The sequence below is a fragment of the Euleptes europaea genome, chromosome 21 (genome assembly GCF_029931775.1).
Source record: "Euleptes europaea isolate rEulEur1 chromosome 21, rEulEur1.hap1, whole genome shotgun sequence".
In the NCBI taxonomy this organism is placed as follows: domain Eukaryota; kingdom Metazoa; phylum Chordata; class Lepidosauria; order Squamata; family Sphaerodactylidae; genus Euleptes; species Euleptes europaea.
In genome coordinates this window covers 1384129-1409164 of record NC_079332.1, presented here as the reverse complement: position 1 = coordinate 1409164, position 25036 = coordinate 1384129, and the positions used below count along the sequence as shown (strand labels likewise).

Sequence of the window (25036 nt, the reverse complement as noted above, 5' to 3'; positions counted from 1 at the left end):
CGGTCGGAGCGGGGACCCGCACCCGCCTCCCCAGCCCGTTGCCCACCGCTCCAAAGGACACCGCGCGGACCCCGGCCCGGCGTGGGCGGGCCGAGCGCTCTGCACGTGCTCAGAGGGCCGGGCCGGCCGGCGGCGCTCCCCCCGCCCGGGGCCGGAGGCGGAGCCGCGCCGGGCGCGCGCGCGCGCTCCTGGCCGGCCCGCCTTGGCTGGCAGCGCCGGGCGGCCGCCAGCCGCGTCCGCCAGCCTCCCGCCGCCTGCCGGCGCGAAGTTGGGCTGGGCTGGGCGCGGGGTGGGGGGGCGGCGGCGCTGTGCCATGCGGGGCTCCCCCCGGGCGGCGGCGGCCAGGATGCGGCCGGGGCTGGGACGGCGGCATGGCCCCCCCGCCTAAGGGCCCCGCCGCCCGCAAGCTGCTCTGCATGTGCAGCCTCTCCCTCTGCCTCACCTACCTCTGCTACAGCCTCATGGGGGGCCCCGCCGGACGAGGCGCCCCCCTCGCCGCCCCCGCCCCCTCCAGCCCCCCGCCCGCCCGCGCCGGCCTCCGCGCCACCACGACGCCCGGCGCCCCGCAGCCCACCCGCCCCGCGGCGGCCGCCCCCTCCGCCGCCAGCCCCGCCGCCCCCGGGGTCGCCACGGCCGCGCCGGAGCAGGGCGAGAAGCGGCTGCCGCAGGCGCTGATCGTGGGCGTGAAGAAGGGGGGCACCCGCGCCCTGCTGGAGGCGCTGCGGGCCCACCCCGACGTGCGCGCCGTCGGCACCGAGCCCCACTTCTTCGACCGCAACTACCACAAGGGCCTCGACTGGTACAGGTGAGCCCCCCAAGCCTCGGCGGGAAGTCGCTGTCCCCCCGGCGGGTAGCTCCGCTCTCCGCTTCTGGCTCTGGCGGGGCACGCACGGCCTCCCTGCGGGGCTGTTGTGTGCGCGGAGGGGGGCGGGTGAACACATGACGCTGCCTTCTACTGAACCAGACCCCCCTCGGTCCATCAAAGTCAGTCTTGTCTGCGCAGACCGGCAGCGGCTCTCCGGGGTCTCAGGCAGGGGTCTCTCACATCGCCTACTTGCCTAGTCCGTTTAACTGGAGGTGCCGGGGATCGAACCCGGGACCTTCTGCATGCCAAGCAGAGGCTCCACAAACTGAACCACAGCCCCTCGCTGGGGTGCTGCTGCCTGTGGAAGTGATCGCCAGAGCCGCAGGGATGGGCGGCCGCCGGGATGGGAGGCCACGGGAAAACTTTCTGCGGGCTGTCCCCAAGCGGGGGTCGGGGGCTGGGCGGGGGGCGCGGGAGGCAGCCCTCCTCTCTGGACTCCACCAACAGGCCGGGGCAGGCGCGGCTGTCCTTCTGGCGCCGGGGCCCCTCCATCCTTCTGTGGGGCTGTCCGGGAGCCTCCCCCCCTCCTGCCTGCGTGTGCTGGGTGTGGAGCAAAGGCCAGCCTGGCAGGGTTTGGGGTCGGCTCCCAGCGGGGGTGGTTTTGGTCCCCTTCCCTCCTGCCTCCCCCGGGGTACTTGCAGCTGCCCCAGGGCACAGAGTGGCCAAGGCCGGCTCCTTTGCTCCTCCTTCTCCTCCTCCTTGTTCTTTGCAGTCAGACTTTCTCCAAGTCGAGCTTTGGAGCCCCCCTCTCCCCCCCCCCCGCAGGAAGGGAGCCTCGGGAGGGATGTACAGGCTGAAGAGGCCCCGGTTTGTTTCCCGCCTCCACATCTGGAAGCTCGGCCACCTCGGCTTCTTCTGTGGCCTGGCCCAGCGCTGTCCCAGGGACAGGGGTGCCAGGAAGAGGGGCCCGGCCCGGCCGAAGGACCCTTGCGGGCTGGGGCATCCTGCATCGAGAAAGAGGTTTGGGCAAAGAGGCTCCTTCTGCCCTCAGGCTCCAAAGATGGGGAGGGGCTGTGGCTCAGTTTGTGTAGCATCTGCTTGGCATGCAGAAGGTCCCAGGTTCAATCCCCAGTGGCATCTCCACTTAAAGGGACTAGGCAAGTAGGTGATGTGAAACACCTCTGCCTGAGACCCTGGAGAGCCGCTGCCGGGCTGAGTAGAAGGCAGCTTCATGTGTTCATGCTGCCTTGTTCCCTTGGGGGACCGGGAGAGGCGCAGGCAGGGGGTGGCAGAGCAGTAGCCCCCTTCTCCGCCAGGGAGGGCCTGTCCCAGGGGCGAGGGCTTCCAGCTCCCATGTCGCCGCCCTCGGGTGCCGCAGAGGAAGCACCCTGATGCCCCTGCCGGGGTCTGCCTGGCCCCTGCTTGCCTGTGGGCAGGAGTCCGAGAGCTTCCTGGACTGGTGACCCAGTGCCTCGGGCGAGGGGTTCTGCCCACCTTCCAGCCTGCCTGAATCTGATCACTCAGCCCCAGTCTCAGGGTGCTGAAGCCAGCCCCTTCCTGTTGGGACAGAAGCATCCCCCTTTGTGCATGGGAGCATGTCCGGAAAGAGGCTCAGGCTGCCTTCCCGTGTCTCTCCTTCCTCTTGCTCCCAGGGTGACCCTGAGTGATTTACAAGAGTGGCTGGCCCCTTAGGTTTTCTGGAGAGGAGGTGCAGAGTGGTGTAGGATTTGGGGGATGGGGAATCTGAGGCCGCCAAGCTTTTTACCTTGGCAGCCCTGGGGAGGACAAAAAGGTGGGGGACAAATTTTGTGCATAAATGGACAACTCAATGCCTGATTCACACCTTTGTAATTCTGGAAGGTGTCGGAGGGGAGCCGCTTTTTGCCATCAAGACAAGGAGGCAACCTCGAAGCTCAGTCTGTGGGCCTCTGCCCACCTCTTGCTCCTTGGCAGGCCTTTGGGGAGGTGGGGAGGTCTCAGTCCAGCCATCTCTAGCGTGTGTGTGTGTGCATGTGAATGGGGGGGAGGGTAACGCTGCCCTTGCTGGGTTGGTCTCAGGATTCCTGACCCTCTTGGTGCACCTCCAAAGGGCTCCCCAAGCGAGGGGCCTCAGCTCCTGCCGCCTGTGGCCATCCGGCTGCGAGGGGGCTTCAGGGCTGCCCGAGGAGCGAGTGGCACTGTGGGCCTGCGCAAAGCAAGAGGTGCGGCTGGCAGGGCACCACCGGCCATATTGAGGCGGGGAAGGTTTCTTCCACGCTTCGGTGGTGGTGGACGTCGAGAGGCAGGTCCACCTCCCAGATCGGCTCGAGGGAAATGTTCTGGAGACAAAATCTCTACCATCCCTGCAGCTGGTCCCAGACAGGTCTTCATGCTGCCTGCCTTCTGGGGGGGGGGTGAGAGTGGGGGGGGAACCACGGGCTTGAGGCCAAGCAGAGTCAGGCTTCAAACATCTTTGGCTCTGGGCGTGGCTCTTTCCACACCACGAATCCCCCCTTCTGTTGAGCAGGTTGGGGAGATTGGAGCTGCTTGGCATCCCAAAAGCTCAAAGTGCCCCTCCCTAGAGCTTTGGGATCTCCTGTGCAACTCACTCAGTACTGTGCCAAGCAGGGCGTGCGCACGCGTGCACGCATGAACGTCGCACATTTTTCAGATTATACAATTGCAGTACGCTGGTTCTGCTCCTCAGGCTGGCATTGCTTGCGGTCATCACTTGTTAGCTGTTGGTGCAGGGCAGGTTTTTGTGGCCGGAGAGGGGCGTGGCGTGGCTGTGGCTGAGAGTATCCTCCCAGGGGGCACAGGTGTGAATCTGCAAAGGGTCACGGCGGAGTTCCTAAGTGGCATGTGTGAATTAGCCAGCTATGAAATAATAGGCAATTAGCGCCACTGCTGGTGTCACTGCCTTCCTGGGAAGTCTCAAATAGTTCCTGACTGATTGCTGGTCCAAATGCTTGGAGGACCTGGGAACGGGAGAGGCGTTCTTGCTGCTGTAGCGGAAGGTTACCAAAGCGAGCGGTCTTGTGGAGCTGCAAGATGCACGCTGACCCTGCAGGGTCCCCCCTCACCCCCGCAGACAGGACTGAGCAAAGCCTGTGACCTGGGCCAGGGCTGTCCCCACCGGGCACTGCAGTGTCTCCCACACACACACACCAGAAGCCGGTCCGAGGAAGAGCCCTGTGCTCCTTGAAAGCTGGCAACCAAAGAGTTCCCATGCTCTTTGCATTGTTGCTACTGTTAAAGTCTGCCTCGTCTTCTTAGACTCAAGGCGGCCAACAAAGCAACATCTGGTTGCGAGGACACACAGAAAAAGCATAATCAACCCCACGGGCAGGTGGGAAATGCAGCCAGGCCTGCCAAACCTGTTTACCTGCTGCCCGATGTCATTGAATGGTCGTTTGGTTGCAGAATGATGGTTTGGTGGGAAATAGTCACAAAGTTATTTTACTCTGAATGTGCAGTTGCTGGCCAAGATTTCAGAATGGGACCCATTTCTGGACTTCAAGGCGGTGGGGTGGGGGCTTTGGACAGCTGGTTGGGCGAAGGTATGCCAGGCTGGCTCCTTCCTTTTGGGCGGGGGCCACTATTTTCTCTTCCTGCCGAAGGAAGCTGTACCGGTCCCTCGAGGATTCCTGTGCTTGTGTGCAATGCCATCTGTAGCCTCGGCATTTCTTACATCTTTCGAAAGGAATATTGACTTTCCTCTTGCGAGCCTCCGACCACTGAATGGGAGCGAGTTCAGGTGCCCTTTGTAGGTTGCAGGTCTGTGGAGCTGACACCGCCCTGGGTTGTGGAAGGAAGCGAAGGACCGCAGAAGCGGCAGGAAGCTCCCGGTTGCTCCACTCCTGCAGCAGGAGGCTGGCTCTGTGCCTTCTTGGAAAACCAAGCTTAGGCTTCTGGGGTCTTGGGAAGGGGAGGCAGGCGGGCTCCTTCTGGCACACCAGAGCTTTGCCCAGGCCGAGCAAGGGTGGGTTGGTGGAAGAAGAAGAAGAGTTGGTTTTTATAAGCCGACTTTCCCCACCACTTAAGGCAGAATCAAACCGGTTTACAATCACCTTTCCTTCCCCTCCCCATAACAGACACCCTGTGAGGTAGGTGGGGCTGAGAGAGTGTAACTAGCCCAAGGTCACCCAGCTGGCTTCATGTCTAGGAGTGGGGAAACCAACGCAGTTCACCAGATGAGCCTCCTCCGCTCATGTGGAGGAGTGGGGAATCGAACCCGGTTCTCCCGATCAGAGTCCACCGCTCCAAACCACCGCTCTTAACCACTACACCACGCTGGTGGAGAGGCCCAAGGCCGAGAAGTGGAGCAGCCCCGCAGTACCCTTGGAGCCTGCAGCAACCCCTGGGACTGCCTGGGAAATGGGCCTGGGGATTCCCGCTGCACCTTCCGAGGGCTGTGCCGGCCATTCAGGCCAGGGTCTGGGAGCGAGGTGGGCTGGCTCAGCCCTGCTGGGATTCCCAGGGACCCCCTGAGAGGGAGGGAGTCAGCGGCAGGCAGAGCCGGCTGCCCGGGAGAATCCGGAAGGAAGGCCTTTGATCCTCCCGGCCGGCGCAACAGCGGCGCAAATTGGCAACAGCTTGTACGGAAAGAGGATTGAATCTTCTGTCTTTCACGGCTTTCTTTCCCCCTTCTCGTTGTCATGGGGACTTCTTCTCCCTGAGTTATTATATTGTGTGCTTCAGCAGAAATTTTATTGCTTTTGGGGCTGGTGAGGCTCATGTGGGACATTTTTCATTGCTCGTGATGTAATACACAGAGGTAATTTCTTCCCAATGATTTTTGCTTGAAATGCTTTCAATGAATTGAGAAAGGGGAGGGCACATGGACGGACGGCCAGGCCTTGAGCGCCGGATCACAGGGCAGGGGGCTCCGGGTCCAGCATCCGCCTGCTTTCACCGCAGAGACGGAATATTTTTTTGCCGGTGTTTTGCAAAGGGGCAGCCGGCCGGGCAGACAGGAAAACTTCCTTGGGAACGTGCTTGTAATGGACAGTTTGGCACCCCCAGGGATCCCGGGGGCTTCCCTGGCCCTTGGCATTGCTGCATGGCTGGCCTCCCTGGTGTGTCCTTGGCTGCTACTTCCTGTCTGGCTGGGGAGAATGGGCCTCACCTGGGCCCCTCTCAAGAGGGGGGAGCCCCCCCCTGCCCCAAGGGTGTCCAGTGTGGCTGCAAGGGGCCTGCTTGGATTGGGGCTGGGTGGAGGGTGGCCCTGCCGCCTTTCCTGGATAGCAGCCCAACTTCCTGAGTGTCAGCCCCAGAAGAAGCGAGCCCCAGCATGTATCTCCCCCCCCCTCTTCTGGCAATGTCCCTTCTGGGTTTCGCCTTTTGCACCAAGCTGGCCCCAAGGGAGCCCCACAGCAAAGCCACAGGGCTTGGCTTGGATCCAGGAAGCAAGGCCTGTTGCTCCCCCCACCATGGCTGGGGGCCAGCTGAGCCCTTGCACTGCATCCACACCTTCTGTCTTGTGCCACCCCCTCCCCAGCTTTGGTGGTTCGGGATGGTTCCTGGCCGGCAGTGGCCTTTTTTCACCAGTACCTGGGTTGGAGGAGAATCAAGATCCAGTATTGGGATGGCAAAAGGCAGCAGGAGGGAGGTCCTGGAATGGGTATTGGGGGTGGCCAAGGGGGGCCAGGGAGGGCTGGTGCAAGGCTGCACAGAGAGGGGGGCGTTCCGTTGGCTTCCAGCCTGCCGCTGCTTCTGGGTCCTCTCCTGGCTGCCGTTCACTTTGTGGCACTAATGGGCGTGCTCGATGGTGACGGCAAAGGCAGAGGGGGTTGTTATCTTGGGGGGGGGGGGCAAGTCCACATGGCGGAGAGGTTTTCCTTGATTGGTACAAGCAGTTCCCTTCCAGAGATGATGGATTTTTTTTTTTGCCAGACTCAGAAGGCTGGAGGGCCGCATTTGCAGTGACTGCCATTTTTAAAGAAAAGAGTCCGGTCCCTCTCCCCTTTCCAGCCTTTTCAGTTGCCCCCAAAGTGTCAAGTCCACCTTCAGCCTCCAGTGCAGGTGTGCTGGGGGGCAGGGCCCCCAGAAGATGCACATAAGGTGCCGTCATGTCTCTGTGGTGCAGCTCCACTTTCCAGCCATGGGAGACACGTTTCCATGCCTTCCTCTTCTCTGGCCTGGAATCACAAGCCCTGGTCAGCACAGGAGAGCGTTGGTGGCAGCTCAGGACTGCGTACCAGGCCCTTCCCCATTTCTTAGCCTTACAACAACCTTGCAAGGTAGCGTAGGTGGATCATGAGTGCAGTGAAGCTCGTTGGGCGACCTTGGTCTACTCAGAGTGGAGATATGCGCACAGCCTTAGCCCAGCGCTTTGTCCGCCGCCCATGCTGCCCACCGTGCCGGCTCTTTTCTGGCTCTGCCCTCTGCCACTCTGCCCCCTTGCTTCTGTGTCAAGGTCAGGGAGGGCTGTTGTGAGGAGCACCAGTGCCTGCCTGCTTGCCTGCCCCCACCCAGGGCGGTGAAGTCGCTTTTCTGTCTGCCCTGGGGGGCTCCATAGGCCCTTGCCATGAACTACCCCAGCTGGCCGGTGCCCGGGTGCTCTGGGAGGCTGGTGGCAGTCCTGGGAGAAGCTGCTCGGCGGCTCCCTGGCACTCTGATTGACGACAGGCTCTTCGCCCGGAGAGTGGAGGGGGGGTGGAGGCATTGATCCTGCCCTGCTTGGCATGCACAGTCAGCGTTCTCACCTTTTGGCTAATTTCCCAGCTATTTATTTGGACTAAATGAATCCCTGCTTCATTCAGGGCCGCTCCGCACGTCCGCCGAACACTCCTGAGGCGTGTGACTTCGTGCCTCCGTGCTTGCAGGGAGCAGCCCTGCCCGTGTTTCTCAGGGGCCCGGGCGAGCGTGCACCCATTGGGACAGAACCTGAACGCAGGCCTCTCGGGTGTGACGAACACTTGTGGGGAATCCCAGCCTTTCCCACCTGTCCTTTCCTCTTTTCCTTCCTCCTCCCAGAGCCGCAGGCCGGGTGTGCTTGTAGTGGCAGAAGCCACACAGTCTCAGATGCTCATGTCGGAGGCTAGCTGCGCCATCAGGGGTTCTGCTGAAGGAAAGGGGGGCTGGGGTGGCGGAGGAGTGGGTCCCCTGGAGACCCCAATGCCGCTATGCCTCTTGGAACATGGATTGGTCTTTGTTAATGTGCACGTGCCCCCCCGCCATGCCCCCCCTGTTCTTATTGCTTGAACTCCGTGGTGGTTAATGAATAACCTCGGTGTTACATTAATGCAGCATTCTGTGTTGTAATTAATATTTGTGTTGCCACTGGAAATGGAGGGTCATAAATGGTGGGGAGTCAGAGAAGCGAGTGGCAGGTTTAATTGGCTGTGCACAGCGCTGAAAGGATTTTGCCATTAAATGCTCTGCTGTATGGGGGGCGGGGGGGCGGCGGCCGGATTCCTCCACAGAGCCAGCTCAGGATCAGGTGGTGAGACGAAGGGGATTAGAAGCCACCCGGAGTGGACTTCACAGTATGCTAAAACCCTGGTGGAGAGTGAAAATGCCCCCGAGCACCAGTAGCCGGCGAAGGCACACTGGCCCGTGACCGGCCGTGCCCAGTCGGGCAAACAAGGACTTGGCTTGGCTGGGGACTGCCTGTTTAAAGGAGAGAGGCATTCACAAGTACCTGACAGGCCACAATCCGCTCCTGCAGGGCTGCTCTCCGCACACTTGCACGGGGCCCATGGCTTGTCCTGCCTTCTGTTCCCCAGAGCTGCTTGGGGGCTCTGGAGTTTGCTTCTGGGCCACTGAGGCATGGGGAGGGGCTGTGGCTCAGTGGTAGAGCCTCTGCTTGGCATGCAGAAGGTCCCAGGTTCAATCCCCGGCATCTCCAGTTAAAGGGACTAGGCAGGTAGGTGATGTGAAAGACCCCTTGCCTGAGACCCTGGAGAGCTGCTGCTGGTCTGAGTAGACAATACTGACGTTGATGGACTGAGGGTCTGGTTCAGTATAAGGCAGCTTCATGTGTTCATGGACCGCTGGCCTGATTCGCCAGGGCCTTTCTGACTGTACATAGCGTCAAGAAATTAATGCAGTAGATACAGTGGCCGGGCCGTCCCTCTGACTAGTGGCCCTTCCTGCCTGCTGCCTTTTCAGATCCGTCCTGGGTCTCAGGTGCTTGTAAGCCTGTGCCGCTGTGTTTGTGCTCCGGCTGCCCTCCCTCGGTTTCTCCTGGTCAAGGGAGCCGGGCTCGTGGCTGGAGGTGTCTGGGGCTCACTGCCCCCCTAGGCCACACCCTCCACAGTCTGCGCCATGCTGGATTGGTGCCGACAGCCAGGATTCCTCGGAGGAGGAGGCTGCTTCTCCTTTCCTCTCCTCTGAAGACGCTTCCCCTCCCCGCCACCGCTTCCTGCCCTATGAATATTCTAGCTTCCTCTTCTTCTTCGTTTTGCCCCCTCCCCTTCCTTCTCCCCCTGCTTCTTTTTACACTGTGGATTCAATTAGTTCTATTTGCTGCTTTAGTAATAAAACAATTCCCTCTGTGGCATTAAAATGAGCCGCCTCTCGTTATTTCCTTTGGCTCCATATTCCCACTATTAAAAATGGGGGTGAGGGGGCCTCTGAGGGGAGGGGAGCTTCCAGGAGGGACGCTGCCCCCCACCCGTGCCCCCTCCAGCCAAAGGCCCAGAGGGGTCCTCTTGTCAAAGGTGCTCTGCTTTCGCTTGTGAGCTGCCTGGCCTGACCAAGCAACCGGCCTTGCCGTGGGGGAGCCGTGGGCCCCGATCAAATTCAGCATCCCCACAACCAGCATCTCCAGCTGCATTTTTCTCCTGGAAATAGTCGATGTGTGGGTGGGTGTGGGTGTTGATATGGCACTGGCCTTTCTTTGCTGAAGCCCCCAGTCTTGAACACATGAAGCTGCCTTGTACTGAATCAGACACTTGGTCCATCAAAGTCAGTATTGCCTATTCAGACCGGTAGCAGCTCTCCAGGGTCTCAGGCAGGGGTCTTTCACATCACCTACTGGAGATGCCAGGGATTGAACCTGGGACCTTCTGCATGCCAAGCAGAGGCTCTACCACTGAGCCACGGCCCCTTGAGAGCCGGCCAAGCTGGTGGCCGAGGATGGGAGCTTGCTCTGAAGATGGCAGGAAAGGTTTGCAGCGATCCTGGAGACTCTTTGCCTTGTGTGCTTGCGTGAAGGGCTGACCCTGCCCCGGAAGTCCTTTTCTCCTTTGGGGGGGGGCGGGTGGGCAGCAGTCTGACCGGAGCCATCCCCGGTTCCCTCTCCTTCACCCTGGGCCAAACAGCCCGGCCGAGTCCTCTCTCTCTTTGGCCCTGCAGCTAAGAGGCAGCAGCAGCAGCAGCAGCAGGAGAGCAGATTTACATCTGATTGTTCTGCTGGCACACCACAGAGGTCATTGAGGGAGCACTAAAATGCGCAGAGTGGTGCGGCGAGCAGGCAGGCGGCGCTTCCAATGACCTTTCCTACTCTCCAGATGGCTGGCAGAGGCCAGCCGCAGTGGGGGGGGGGGAGGGTGGCCATGCACACTTCTTTGAACCCATGACTTGTTATCACCCGGGCAGTGAACTGGCTGAGGAAGTGGGCATAGACCAGCCAGGCTCCCTGTGTCAGATTTATTTATTTATTTTTGTGTCATTTCTGTCCCCCCTTTCTCCCCAGCGAGCGCCCAAAGAGGCTCACCCCATTCTCCTCTCCTCCATTTTATCCTCAGAACAACCCTGTGAGGTTGGATGGGCTGAGAAGAGTGTGAATGGCCAATAGGGTTGCCAACCTCCAGGTAGTAGCTGGGGATCTCCCGCTATTACAACTGATCTCCAGCCGATAGAGATCAGTTCACCTGGAGAAAATGGCCGCTTTGGCCGTTGGACTCTATGGCACTGAAGTCCCTCCCCATTCCTCAGGCTCCGTCCCAAAAACCTCCTGCCATTGGCGAAGAGGGACCTGCCAACCCTACTGGCCAGAGGTCATCCAGCAAGTGGAGATTCGAACCTGGGTTTCCCAGATGTGACACTGTGATCAATGGCTGTCGCATCTCATAAGGTGCCTTGTTTACAGCGTGTGAATCTCTCATGAATATGATATAAATGGCCCTTCCCATCGTGTCTGCCCTGCTGGTTCTCCAGGTCTGCAAAGCTCGCTTCCCCCCCCCCCAATGAATCGTTTCATGTGACTTAAAAGCTTGTTCCATTGGGACTCTTAGGTAGAGGCTTTCCCGTGAGTCCATCCTGCTTGGAGCGCCAATGTTGCAGGACCTGGGAAGTAACCTGCATCTACCCCAGATGGAGAAAGAAAGAACCCACTCCGTTCCGCAAGAGCTGCTGAAGTGACAAATGACACCTTCCGCTTGCAGAACAAGTCTTGACGATCCCCGGCACAATACCCTAATCTCTTTGGGACTGAGATGGAGCTGATTGGGAGCCCCCATTAATAACCTAACACGGTAACGAATCTCGCAAAGAAATGATGTCCGTTTAGGATGGAAAGCCCTTTAACAGCCCGATGAAAAATTAGACCGTGGAGGGGGGACAGGAGAGACGGGCACGTTCGGCGATTAATCAAACCGATGGTAACGGGGAAAGGAAATAAACGTGCTAAAAAGGATTTGCTGGAGCAGATTAGAGGCAAATTTTAAACAGTAGCAGCAAGGGCCACGGCTGGCTGGGGAATTGCCCTCCTCAGAAATCTTCAATCATGCCGGCAATCAATTCTGCATTTCCTTAATAGCAGCTTGTGGGGAACGGGGGTCGGCCTCTCTCCCGCTCCCTCCATTGTCTTAGATTAACCGCTAACTGCAACCTATACATTACGCCGAGTATTGAATATTGGGTCTCAGAACAATGCACTCGCCGGTTGTTTATTCCTCCCCGCGTCCTTCTGCCTGGCGTTTAGGTACTGCACTGAAATGGCGTTAAGATGCGTCCGGGTAATATCCGCACTCAATATTCTCCCCGCGCCTTTGCCTGCGCATTGGCTGGGCCGGCAGCTGTTTGGGGGCTGGGCAATTACAGGCAGCTCCGCTCATAAACGGATTGTTTGTTTCTGGAGACAATTACGCCGACTTTATTATACAATGTATGTTTCCCCACCACCACCACCAGCCTGCTTTATGGGGTTTTGCAGTAAAATACCAAGCCGAGAGACGCTTGGCTCGCTAATATGATTCAATTGTATTGTGTTATCTGACCTTTCAAGGGAACGAGCAATCTATAATAACACGGCTGGATAGACCCGGTTGTGGGGACAGCTGAGCTGGCTCCGCACTGCTCTCTGTATACAAATTAAGGGGCCCAGCCTTAATTCCGCAGCCCCAGAATGCCAGCGGGCCCGTGGGGCACAGGAGTGGGCTACCGAAGGAGGTGTCTGCAGCCAGCCAGCCAGCCAGGGTCCCTTTCCCTGGGTGGGGACAGCAGGGCGGCTTCCCCTACGAACTGCTGCAGGCTTTGGGAAAGAGAAGCAGCCAAGGGCACTTGAGTGCAGCAGGCTGCCTTGTACTGAATCAGACCCTTGGTCCATCATGGTCAATACTGTTTGCTGAGAATGGCTCTCCAGGGTCTCAGGCAGAGGTCTTTCCCATCACCTGCTGCCTGATCTTTTTAACTGCACAGGCTGGGGATTGAACCCAGGACCTTCTGCACACCAAGCACTGAGCCACAGCCCACCCACCCCCCGCTCCCTTTGGCTTTGTCCGGCTGGCAGGAACCCTCTCCAGCTCCCTCCTGCACCCTCCTCTGGCTCCTGGCTCCTCAACAGCTGGGAGGGGGCGATCAAGGGCCGTCGGTACTGCAGGATTTGACTGCAGGCTGGGGCTAGGTGGGGGAGGTTGGCCGTTCTGAAGGCAAGGCCATGCTTCATACCTCTTCAGTCTGGCTTCAGGCATGGTTGTGGGGTGGGGACAAAATCAGTGGCCCTGGGGGCGATTGACCCGGGGAATTCTTCCGTGACGGCTCTGTTGGCCCTCTCTGTGGCTTTCGATAAGGTCAGCCACTCCTCCATGTTGGGCCGATTGGGGCAACCTGGGTGGACTCTTAGGATCGGCTCTCCTGGGGTTTAGTTTGAGGGAGGGAGGTGTCATCGTGGCCCATCTTCCCAGGACTTAGAATCATAGTGCTGGAAGGGACCACCAGGGTCATCTAGTCCAACCCCCTGCACAACGCAGGACTTGTTCTGTGTAAGCACTGTGGGGAGTGGTGTGCATGTGGGGGTCTGATACTCTCCCCATTGCTGTTTAACCTCTCCGTGATCTGCATTTGATATTTTATTGACTTGTTTTATAGGACTTTTTATAGATCTTGAACTTGGGAAAAGCGGTGGATGGTTTTCAAAATGGTAAAAAGTAAAGATGTGATGGGGGAGCTTCAGCAGGGTGGTGAGGACGGGGTGTGATGCTGGACTTTGGCACTCAAAAGGGATGTCCCTGGGAGGTGGCCGGGGGGGGTGCACTGGCGGCTTTCGTGGCATAACACCAATACAGTGCTGGGGCCTGGGCCCGGGACAGAACCGTGCGGCCGGCACCCCTGCTCTGGGCGGAGGGATTCCTCGAAGCAAGCCCATGTGCCCTACGGCTGCCCACATTGCCACAGGGTGCTCAGGAGGGAGCCAGCAGGCGCCACAGGGCTTTGGCTCTTCTTGCGTGGGAGTTCCCAGCTCCCTCCTCGGCGCTGGTTCCCTCTGCCGCGTATGTCTTGTTCCTGTTTTTCCCCAGACTCCAGATTGTCATTTCTGGTTTCCAAGCCTGCGTCTGCTGTGTGCCAGCTGGCGCTTTGCCTCTCTGGTCTTTTTTTCTTTCTCTTTTGTGTGAACTTTGAAAGATTTTATCAAATAGTATGCTATATACTTGTTTCAACATATACAAACAAAACACAGGATCCTTTTATAAATATAACACACACATCCTGCTTTGCAGCCAACGAGAATGAAATCGCGGCCCGGAAAGGTGCCAGACGCTTGTGTGCGTGACCCTCTGCGGCTGCCTTCCGGCACGGCAGGCAACACCTCTCTCTCGCTCTGCACGCTCCACTTCGACAGGCAGCAGCTCTCTGGGGTCTGTCCTGGAGATCTCTCTGCTGTCTGAGGTCCTTGACTTGCTCGCGGGCAGCTCTGCCACTCAGCCACAGCCCCTCCTGTTGGCACACTAGTCTCTCCCAGCCCTGCCAAGGCAGTATGCATGCCACGCCCTTCACCCCAGAGGGAGGGGACCAAGGATTGCCCATGGTAAGAGGTGGCCAGTGGTTGGCACAAAGAGCCAGGATTGCAGAATGGGAAGTCTGAGAGGACCAGGCTTTGCGGCCTGAGTCTTTAAGCGCACGTTTGCTGCATCTCTGATGCCGGAACCCTGGTCTTGAGTTGCAGGTGCCCCTGAAAGAGAGTCTGATCGGTTGCTGCCCCTCGGCCACCCTGTCCTTGACCCAGTCCCAGAGGGGGGGGCTGCATTGCTGGGCAGCTCTGGCTCTTTGCCCTGGGCCCCCCGTGCGCCTTTTTCCGGGAATGGACTCCAACGCCGCAGTCTCTGCCGCAGCAGCAGAGTCCATCCCAGCCATCAAAGCCAACTGCCCAGGCGTTAGGGTTGCCAGGTCCCTCTTTGCCACTGGTGGGAGGTTTTGGAGGTGAAGCCAGAGAAGGGTGGGGTTTGGAGAGGGGAGGGATTTCAATGCCATACAGTCCTGGGGCCAAAGCTGTCATTTTCTCCAGGTGAACTGATCTCTATTGGCTGGAGATCAGTTATAATAGCAGGAGATCTCCAGCTAGTACCTGGAGGTTGGCAAACCTACCAGGCATGGAGGCCTTCCTGGCTTCCTCTGCCAGCCCCTACCAGGAACCCCCAGCCCCACTTACCTGCAAGGGGGCAAGAGCAGGAGCCCACTGACCCCACAGTCCAGGAGGGCACCGGCCCTGCCCACTTGCTGCCTCAATGGAAGATGCAACAGCAGAACTCTCCTTCCCAACAGCCCTGCAAAAGCATTGGCTGCCAAGCAGGGAGGAGAAGCTGATGAAGGCCTACACCTGGGAGGCCAGGTCCCAGGTGGAGGGAGCAAGGGAAGGCCAGCAGAGCTGGGGAAGACGGCTCACGAATAGCCCTGGGAGGACAGGGGGAGCCAGACCAAGGCTGAGACAACCATGGGGTAACAGAGGCACAGGGGGAAAGGAAAGCACCTGGGAGAAAGGGGTGGGGGCTGGGATTGAAGGGGGAGAGAGGGATAAAAGGCAGCAGAAGGAGCTATGCTGGGGAGGAGGGTGGATTGAAGCCTGACCCAAAGAGAGGCAGAGGTCCTGGGCTGTAAGAACGGGGAAATACTGTCTCCAAGGTCTCCACCTGTTCTGAGGCTAGCTTAAGCCAGGGATTCTAAGGCTGTCTAGAGAGGGATGGGAGAGAAGGACCCCGAAGGCAACACCCAGACTTACAACCTTTTTGCTGTGTGTAGTGAGGCTTAATTTTGAAGCAGAGAAGCAAAGTGCTTGGAAACAGGAGACAGGGAGCCGTGCTTCGACTGTGGTTCTTCTTTGTGCCCGTGACAACCTTGGTCTTCCTGTTCTGGAAAACAGCTCGCTGCTCAGGGCTCATGTACAGATTTTTTGTAAAATAACTTTTCCGACCAGGATCAGAGATTCCTTCTATTTAATGCCGAGTGCGCATGGGCTTGCCAGGGTGAGAGAGCTTTGTTAAAAGGTCATCTTTTGATTCCATCTCTGCTCAAAAATAAGGCTTTAAGAATGAAAACACAATGTCCTAAGGAAAGGGGAGACATTAGAAGCCAGCGCTGAAGGCGTCTCGGGGCCGAACGCGTCCAGGGGGGTGAAGCATGGGTGGGGGGAGAAAGTGAATTGTCTGTGTAGGGGCTGCCTGGGTGGCAGAAGCCGTGAGCTCTGCCAAGGTCCCTATCAGGGTGGCCTTTCAACAAGGCTCCTCACAGGTGGGGTAGGCTCTTGTTATTATCAGCCACATTTTTAGTCCCAACCTTCTTCCAAGGGGCTCAGGGAGTTTTACGTGGGTTCCCCTTCTCCATTCTGTCCTCACAACCACCTTGTGAGGCAGGCCGGGCCAAGAGCGAGTGCCTGGCCCAAGGTCACCTGGCCAAGAATCATAGAGTTGGAAGGGACCACCAGGGTCATCTAGTCCAACCCCCTGCACAATGCAGGAAATTCACAACTACCTCCCACACACAACCCCAGTGACCCCCTACTCCAAGCCCAGAAGATGGCCAAGATGCCCTCCCTCTCATGATCTGCCTAAGGTCATAGAATCAGCATTGCTGACAGATGGCCATCTAGCCTCTGATTCAAAACCTCCAGGGAAGGAGCACTTACCACCTCCCAAGGAAGTCTGTTCCACTGAGGAACCGCTCTAACTGTTAGAAAATTCTTCCTAATGTCTAGACGGAGTGTGCATTTAGACCCTGGCCTCCCCTGCCTTCGTCCGGCACTCTGACCGCTAAACCACACTGCCTCTAGTCAGTCCACTCAGGGTTGTGGGCTGCTCTTTTGGGGGGGGCGGAGTCTCTCCTGCTCTTTTCCTTTGTCCTGATGAGGCAGCGGAGCAGCTGCCAATGCCGTTGTTCGCCTGTCCCCATTTGCCCGGTAGGGTTGGCAGTCTAATTCCTGGGCCCCTGTGTGAGGCGGCTTCTTTCACATTGTGCATCGCCAGCCCACCTATTCTGCCTGTCCGACAATCAATGCCCATTTGTGATGCTTTAAAATGTGTAGCCGCGTGCGTGCGTCATGCGGCAGGTGCCCTACTCAAGGGTTTTTGTTATGTATTTCTTTTCTCCAGTAAATGATTTGAAAAGGAAACCTTGATTCTTAGATTGATTTTTAAATAAGCATATATTTTACTGTTAGGGGCTGAAGTGCATTCCAGCGCGTGTTTTTCTGCAAACAGAACATTCCAACTGATCTGGCTAATAAATAATGGAAGAGACGGGCGGCTTCGCTGTGCGTGGGGGGGGGATTGTGTCAGCGCCGTCAGCCGTACCCCCCCCCAGCTGTGGATCCCTCCCCTTCCTTCTTGGATGCTTGGCGGAGAGAGGCAGGTCTTGGCACCCCTATTGAAGCTGACCCTCTGCCTCTGCCCCGCTTCAGGGACTTCCCCAGGCTCCTGTCACATTTTGTGACTCCGTCCCAAGGCAGGACCCAGAAAGGCCTCTCTCCTCCCCGGCATCAGCAAGAGAACGGGGTGGGTAGGTGGGATTTGGCCATTGGAGACATCCCCCCTTCCGGATTGCTCAGGGGCATCAGCCTACCCACTCCTCCAAGGGACGCTTGGGGAATGCTGCAGATTTTCACCCAGTCATTTGAGAGTCCAGAATCCCTGGGGCTGCCAAGAGAGGTGCTCTGGGTGGAAGGAGGTGCCATTTTGGGTGTTCCTAAACGTGGTGAGGTGGTTTGGAGCGGTGGACTCTGAACTGGAGAACTGGGTTTGATTCCCCACTCCTCCACACGAAGCCAGCTGGGTGACCTTGGGCCAGTCACAGATCTCTCAGCCCCGCCTACCTCACAGGATGTCTGTTGTGGGGAGGGGAGGGGAGGTGATTGTAAGCCGGTTTGATTCTCTCTTAAGTGGTAGAGAAAGTCGGCATATAAAAACCAACTCTTCTTCTTCCTCCACCATCTTGGGTGTTCCTGCCACCATCCTGGTATTGGACTCTCAGCAGGGCCACAGATTCCTCTTCCAGGGAAAGGAAGAAGCTTCTCTCTCTAGAAATGGATTTTGGGTGTGTGCTGACCCCAGCTGAGTGATTCCCCCCCCCCGTCCACACACATCTTTCAATGGGTGGCGTGTTAATGTGGACACGGATCCACTTAATTAATCTCCGGCCTGCTTTTAAGCCCCCGCTTGCCCGTTAAGCAGCCTCCTCCTCCGGCACGGGCAATCAAGGGAAGGCCTTTGTTCTCCGCTTCCCGTCCTCCTAATTAATAATCATGTTGCCCCTTTTGAGCCTTTTCAGATGCTGCAGAGCTTGAATGGGAATGGCGTGTCAGTCTGGAGCCTTAAGATGCTCTTTGCTTGCAAACACGACTCCCTTCACATTGGGGGCCTGACCTGTGGGAGCTCCCTCTGGCCATGTACCCCCCTCCTCCAAAGCCTGGTTTAGTGGCCTCTTCCTGGCTCACATTTTATCCCTGCCTTGCTGAGCTTAAGGCCCCCCACCCCCACCCCCTGAGCTGCCCTGGTCCATAGCCAGATTCCAGAATCAAAACAGTAAAATGCTTTTTCGGAAGAAGTGGGCTTATTCCTGGCAAAGGCATTCTCCCAGTGCGGACACTGTAGCGCCTTTGCCCTTCCTGGGGTCCCTCTGCCAGAAGCCCCCTTTCCCTTCCCCCTTGGGGTGGTGTCGGGCTAATCCTCCTCTTGCATGTCCTTCCTTCAGTCCCCTCCCTTCCAGGAAATGCTCCTGTGGCAAGAAAAGGCAGTTCTCTATGGGGATTTTGGGGAAGGGGGTGGCGGCAATGCTTTTACCTTGGCCACTGTCAGGTTGGAGGCAGGCTTGCATGTTGCCACACAATGACTATTCATTGCACAGGAGATAGAGTTGCCAACCTCCTGGTGGTGGTTGGAGATCTGCTGTTACAATTTCCAGGCGACAGAGATCAGTTCACCTGGAGAAAGTGGCCACTTTGCCATTGTGCCCCACTGAGGTCCCTCCCCAAACCCAGCCCTCCTCAGGCTCCACCCTTAAAACCTCCAGGTATTTCCCAACCCGGAACTGGCCACCCTAGTAGGAGAAGTGGAAGCAGGCACACCCAGCTCATTTGCAATAGGAAGAAAATGTGGCCGAGTCGGGGCGTGGAATCTCAGCGGGCAAAGACGTGGAACTTAAGCATGGACGATGGCTCCTCCTCCCTTTATTTATCTAAATATTTATGCTCCACCTTCCTATTTTGGGCCAAGGTGTGTAGGGCATGATTGTCAACAAAGGGCTTTGCTAGTTGAAGTCAGACCTGGACTAGCGCAAAGGCGGAGAGAGAGGGAGTGTTGAGTTCCCTCAGGCCTTGGCTGGCCACGGCTAGGAGGGCCTCCCACCTCCCCCTGAGAACCCGGGCTTTTCTGTTGTCTTGCTGGAGTTCTGGGTCAGCCCCACCTTCTGGGTCATCTCTACCTGTGGGCCTGGGGGAGGACTTGGGTTGTGCGCTGAAACCCCACACAGAGCAGCCGGCTTCCTCTGCAGCCCTCCCGTGCCCTCGCACCTCTGGTGATTCCTTGCTGCCCAGCCTTGCTCCTAGAAATGGTGGGGCTAGAGCTGGACTTGCTCAGCTCCCACCATGGGGGGGGGGCACCCATACACCAGCCCAGAGCTGCAAGGTGCAGGCCCAGCTCCGGGGAGCTGGCGGCTTCCTCCCCTTGGGGACTGTGCTGCTGCAGGGAATTCTCCTCCCTCAGGCTCTCCTACTTGCAACCCCCAGGAGCTGAAGCTGAGCTGGGTTGTGTGTGGGGGGACTGTTGCCTGGGAGGGGCACGGAAGCCTCCTCAGTCTGTTTCCTTATTCAGAGCAGCTGCTGCTTGTTAGAGGGAGATGTGCATTATTCATTTGCAAGGGTGGAGAGCTGAGCAAATAATGAATGAATTCCGCACAGGCGGTGTCTGGGGGGGTAAAGATCTGTAGCCCTTGCGTGCCCCCCTCCACATACACGCTCCTGAACAGACCCTTGAGTGGCTGTTCTCTCCTGCAGGCTTGTAGTAGGCGGATCCAACCCCCTCCCCGTGTCTCAGTTCCTCCTTTTGCCTCCTGGCTCTCTCTTTCAATCTAGAGCTAATGAGGCCTCGGTGCGGGGCTCTGGCAGCTGGATCTCGGGCACAAAGGCCCCCGCTAGGCAGATGTGCTTGGATGGAAGGCTGCGGGGGGGCACTTGCCAAAGCCATAGAAGCCAGGGCACTGCTCCTGTGCAGCAGACGGGAATCCAGCATCCTCTATGGACACTTAGCAGGGGCTGCTTCTTCCCCCAAAAGATGGGACAGGGGACAGGGGGGGCTGTGTGTGCCTGTTTCCTGTGTTGTATTCCCACACCAATTACAGCCAGATGGCGTAAAGGGAGCTTGCTGCAAATAACGCCCCCTCCGGCTTTGGGCTCTCCAAGGCTCCCTGCTCTGTGGGCTTCTGGGACGTGTGTCTCCCTGCTTGCCTGGAGCTCCTACCTACCTCCTTTCCTTCCCAGCGGTACGCAATCTCTCATGGGCCTCATCCTAGCTGCATGCAAAGGGCTCCTCCAGCCTTCAGGAGCCAAGAGAGGCCGCTGCCCTGGTGATGGAGCAGAAAGGCACGGCTTTGCGGGCTCTCCCACTTGGCATGAGCCCCGCCATCTGCACGGGCCTGGGCTATGGCCCCGGCAGCGGTTTGGCTTTTTGACCAGGGCAGATGCCCAGGTGCCTGTCAAAAAGAAGCCTTGTGGTGTGAAGTAGCCCTCCAGGGCAGCAGTGGCCCTGCAGTGGGTTTGGGGGGCTCCCGGCAACTCGGTGCCTTGGCTTCTCCCTGGCACAGAGAAGGGCACCAGTCTCCCACTCTTGTTTAGTGTTGTTGATTTTAAGGCAGAGTTGAGGCTTTGGTCAGATGTGCAGAAGTGCACCAAATCCCAAACCTGACGTTTGCATCCAGTGGAACGAAGCCGTGAGCCCAACGATCTGACTTGTGTGGCTCCCCTGAAAGGTGCAGAGGTCTAATCTGATCAGAGCTGGGCCAGCTGCAGAGTGGCCGGTTTCTGCCCAGGCTGCCCTGGCACCTACCTCCGCATTGATGGTGGACGGAAGCCCGCTGAGCCTTGGGCTTATGGCTGCAGCTGGATCCCCCCGGAGCCTGGATTTGTGCATTTTAAGCTTGTGGTTCCGATAACGGATGGGGCCCGGCACTCCTTCCCAGGCAGTAGATTACATGCAGCAGCTGCCCGCGAAGAACCACGTAACCTTGAACAATGAGGCGCTATTGGCAGTATTGAACACAAATCTGTTTTCTATCATTGTCCAGTCCCGCCAGAGGGTGTGCCGCTGGAAGGGAAGTCGAACGCGCCATTGACTTTCTAATGGGCTGTGCTCTTTGACAGGGCCCCTCCCCTCCAGAAAGAATGTGAAGTCGGCTTTGATCTCCTGGGTCTCCTTGGCTGCAGTGGCTAGCTGTCCTGGGAGGTGCCTAGCCCCATGGGTCCGGGTGCCTCACTAGCAACTGCCTGGGGCTGGAGCGGATGTGCCCCTTTGGCAGCAAGAAAGGGCGGCTAGAGAGAGCCAGTGACTGAAAAGCAGCCCTTGCCTCTCATCTGCAGAAGGGCAGGGGGACTGGAGGGGGGGGGGAATGCGTTTGGCTGGCATTTCATGGGGCTGAAGCCAACCACATCCTAGAAAGGTAAGGTGGGCTTTCTGCCCTTGCCTCTTCCAGTAGCTGTCTGTTGGTCAGGACCATGGCCAGCTCCTAGGCTGGCTCCAGGCAAGGCAGGTCTTGACTGGCAAGAGAGTTGACCTGAAGCAGACGCCGGGTGACCCAGGTGTCTTTGGAGCCCCCATCCCCACTGACAACAGGAGGTCAGGATCCAACCTCGCAACATGGGCATAAATGCGGCCATTGCTCAGTGGCAGAGCATCTGCTTGGCATGCAGAAGGTCCCAGGTTCAATCCCCGGCATCTCCAGTTAAAGGGACTAGGCAAGTAGGTGATGTGAAAGACCTTTCTCTGCCTGAGACCTTGGGGTGCCGCTGCCAGTCTGAGTAAACAATACTGACTTTGATGGACCGAGGGGGGTCTGATTAAGCATAAGGCAGCTTCATGTGTTCCTGTGAACAGGGTTGTGGGCAGAAGGTTTGAGGCATGGAGGCATGGAAGTATGACAGAATCTGCCCAGCGGGCAGCTGCTCGAGCTCAAGGTCCACTCAAGAGAGAACGTGGCCATCTCATCCAGCCTTTGAGCCAGGTCCACAAAAGGGAGAATGTCGCCCATAGAATCATAGAGTTGGAAGGGACCATCAGGGTCATCTAGTCCAACCCCCTGCACAATGCAGGAAATTCACAACTACCTCCCCCACACACCCCCAGTGACCCCCTAGTCCATGCCCAGAAGATGGCCAAGGTGCCCTCCCTCTCCTCATCTGCCTAAGGTCATAGAATCAGCCCAGGTCCTTTCTGGCAGGCAAGGCCAGCTGATTGGTCCCCTGCCCTCACCAGCTCCGCTCCCAGGGCACCTTCTGCATGGCGTTTAAAACCTGGCACAATCAAGCGTCGCATAAAGCCAATAAAAAGGACAGGCCAGAGAACCCAAGTGACACCTCCGGTTCAGAGAAAACAAAACAGTTTGAAGGGAAAGATTAAAAGGAGATTCCCGCCCCCCCCCCCAAGTTGGACGGCAAGCAAGAGAGCACAAAACAATGATCTGAAAGTTGAGGGGAACAAACCTGTTTTTGCCTGGCCTCTGGAACTTAGCAGGGTCTTTGGCAGGCGAGCCACTGTGGGGAGGGGAGTCTCCAGGCGGCTGCCACCAGAGGATGGCCCCCTCTCCCCTCCCCTTCCCCCGGCCTCTGAAGGTGGGGGGGGGGTGTCCGGAGAAAGGCATGATGCACTCGGGCCTTAAGTCTGCTGTGAGGGAGCCCCCCTGCCTCACATCCCTGATGGCGATAACCCCCCCCCCCCGAGCAATAAAGGCCCGGCAGTCAGGTGACGAGTGCTGACTCAGGCGGATCTTTACGGGAGTGCAAACACTGCTGCTGCTGCTGCTGCAGTAAAAGAGATAGATCAGAGTTGTGGCCACTATAAAAGTGCCGTGGAAATCTGGCCGGCCGAGCCAGCTGTTCCCCTGCAGAACAGGCAGGATTTATAGCCTCGGGAGCCCTGGACAGAATGGGCCAATTGCCTTGTAAAGCCGGGGATCCTTTTGCCCTTGAGCCAGCCTGGTGGAGTGGCTAGGAGCGGCAGGCTCTAATCTGCTGAACTGGTTTGGTTTCCCCACCCCTCCACATGAAGCCTGCTGGGTGACCTTGGGCCAGTCACAGTTCTCTCAGAACTCTCTCAGCCTCACCTACCTAGAATCATAGAGTTGGAAGGGACCTCCAGGGTCATCTAGTCCAACCCCCTGCACAATGCAGGAAATTCACAACTACTTCCCCCACACACACCCAGAAGATGGCCAAGGTGCCCTCCCTCTCATAAACTGACTCCAGGACACCTCACAGGGTGTCTGTTGTGGGAATGGAAGTTGATTGTAAGCCAGTTTGAGTCTCCTTATCAAAACCAACTCTTCTTCTTGAGCGGGAGGGTATGCCCCTCTTTACCCCCCACATTGCATGACTGTGGCTGGTTGGCTTTTGGTTTCCCAGAGCCCCCCCCCCAAGCAGCCTCCCATTGCCTATGCGGACTCCCAAGGCATTCCCACTCAAGCAGCCCCCAGAAAATATTGTCACTCCCCCCTGCCCCCAAGAGCTGGCGCTGGGCTCCTGGAGGCTTTTAGGCTAGGCATCTTGCAGTGCTAAGGAGGGAAGCTGGGTGGGGTGGGGGTCATGCAAGGCGCCCCATTTGAGATGATGTATTGATAAAGTGGGAAATAACATTGAAAAGAATAATGGTTTTCCCAGGTCCCAAGAAGGGCTGAAGCCGTGCCTCGCATTAGTTCTCACTGATGGGGCAGGATGCCAAGAGATGCCCCACAGATCTGCCAGGGGAAATGTGGCTTTCTCCAGGGGGACACCTGGGCTTCCCCTCCCCACAGACACAGTTCCTTCTGCTGCAGAGTGACAGTTCTGGGGAACGTAAGTCCTCAGTGTCCATCTGGAGATGTCGTTGGCGTCATCCTTGGCTGAGGAAATCGGGTCTCTGTGCACGGAGACTGGCTATAGCCAGACTCTGTAGGTCAAGTGTGCCGAAATCCCACAGGGTCTCTGGAGAACACGGTAATGCCAGGAACCCGACCTTTGGGAGCTGTGCCTGGCTCCGCATTCTGATGCTGGGAACGGTTTCGAGCGGCCAGGCGCTGCCACCGAGTGGTCCTTTTGCCAGGACCTTTTCTAGCCATTTGCGGCATCCCCAGCCTCCATCCTCTCCAGCTGGCAAGCTGTCCCCTGGGCCCCTCCAGCCAAGCCTCTCCTGCCCCCGGGAGCCACGGAGTGCTTCACCGTGGCCTTGGGGGTGTGCTGGTGACAGGAGGCTGGAGGGGGTGAATCACATGCAGGGGGCTGCCCCTGCCATGACTAGGAGGGGAAAAAACCCACAATTGGTATCTGTTGGGTTTTTTGTCTGTCTTTAGGATAGTGAATTTTGGAAACCTTGGAATATTGTGACTTTGTGTCTTTATGCTTAAGAAATAGGACTTTTTGTATGTGTTTGTCAATGTTATTGTATAATACAGTCTGTTGTTAAGCTATACTTTGTATGGTTGATCTGTGTTAGATTTGGAGTGGCTACATTTATACACAGAGGTGTCTATTTTGGCTTATTAATGACTAGGAGAACAGCTGGGGAGCGGGGTCAGGATCCGGGAGTGTCCCTTTTTTAGGCATCTCTGGCTAACACTGAATATTCTTCTAAGGTCCAGCTGAAATCCCTTTAGAGCTCTCTCAGCCTCACCTGCCTCACCTGGTGTCTGTTGTAGGGAGGGGAAGGGAAGGTGATTGTGAGCCAGTTTGATTCTGCCTTAAGTGGTAGAGAAAGTCGGTCTATAAAAACCAACCCTTTCTCTTCCTCTTCTTCCTCCTCCTCTTCTTTTTCTTCTTCTTCAACTTCCACCCCATCTGTCATGGCAGCCAGTGACAATATCCCTGTGGTCCAGGTTCTCCGTGGTGGGGCTGGATCCTCAGCCTGGACACACACCCTTTTGGGATCCTGTGGAGGGAGGGAGGGTTGGAGGCCCTCTGCTTCTCAAAGCCCCCCACCCCGCTCCAGGCCGGCCGGCCATCCTACTCTGCATTCTTTGCACAGCAGCCCAGAAGCTTCCACTCCTCAGCGGCCCCCGAGGCCTGTAGAGCAGGTTTACTTGAAGTGCATCACCTGTCAAGCAAAATTGATTTTGGCTCTGACTTATCTGAGATAACAGCAGAGCTGCCCGAGTGCAGAGAAGCCTCTCCATTTAACAAGCACATTTAGGATTTCACGGCTCTTGACGTGGAGGGGAGAGGCCAGGCTGCCGGCGCGCCTGCGAGCTGGATGAGGGTCCTCGGAGGGGCCGGGGCGGGTCTCTTCCAGCCTGGGCCGGGCTTGAGCAGAGGGGGCTTCCTGGCATAGCTGTCCCCGTTCTCCAGGCCAGGCGGCCCTATCTCCCCTTGGTTGCATCTGAGCGATGGAAGGGGTGTGCTGCTCACCCTCTCTTCTGCAGGCG

General features: G+C 57.8%; 1 protein-coding gene across 1 annotated transcript in view; it reads left to right on the top strand.

The window, feature by feature from the left end:
- The first annotated feature begins 356 nt into the window (after window positions 1–356).
- LOC130492759 (heparan sulfate glucosamine 3-O-sulfotransferase 4-like) overlaps window positions 357–25036 on the top strand; it is a 41891-nt gene continuing 17211 nt past the window's right edge. The window contains exon 1 of the mRNA XM_056866543.1: window positions 357–805. Coding sequence (XP_056722521.1) covers window positions 372–805 — 434 coding nt within the window. The 5' untranslated portion in view covers window positions 357–371. The remainder of the gene's footprint in view (window positions 806–25036) is intronic.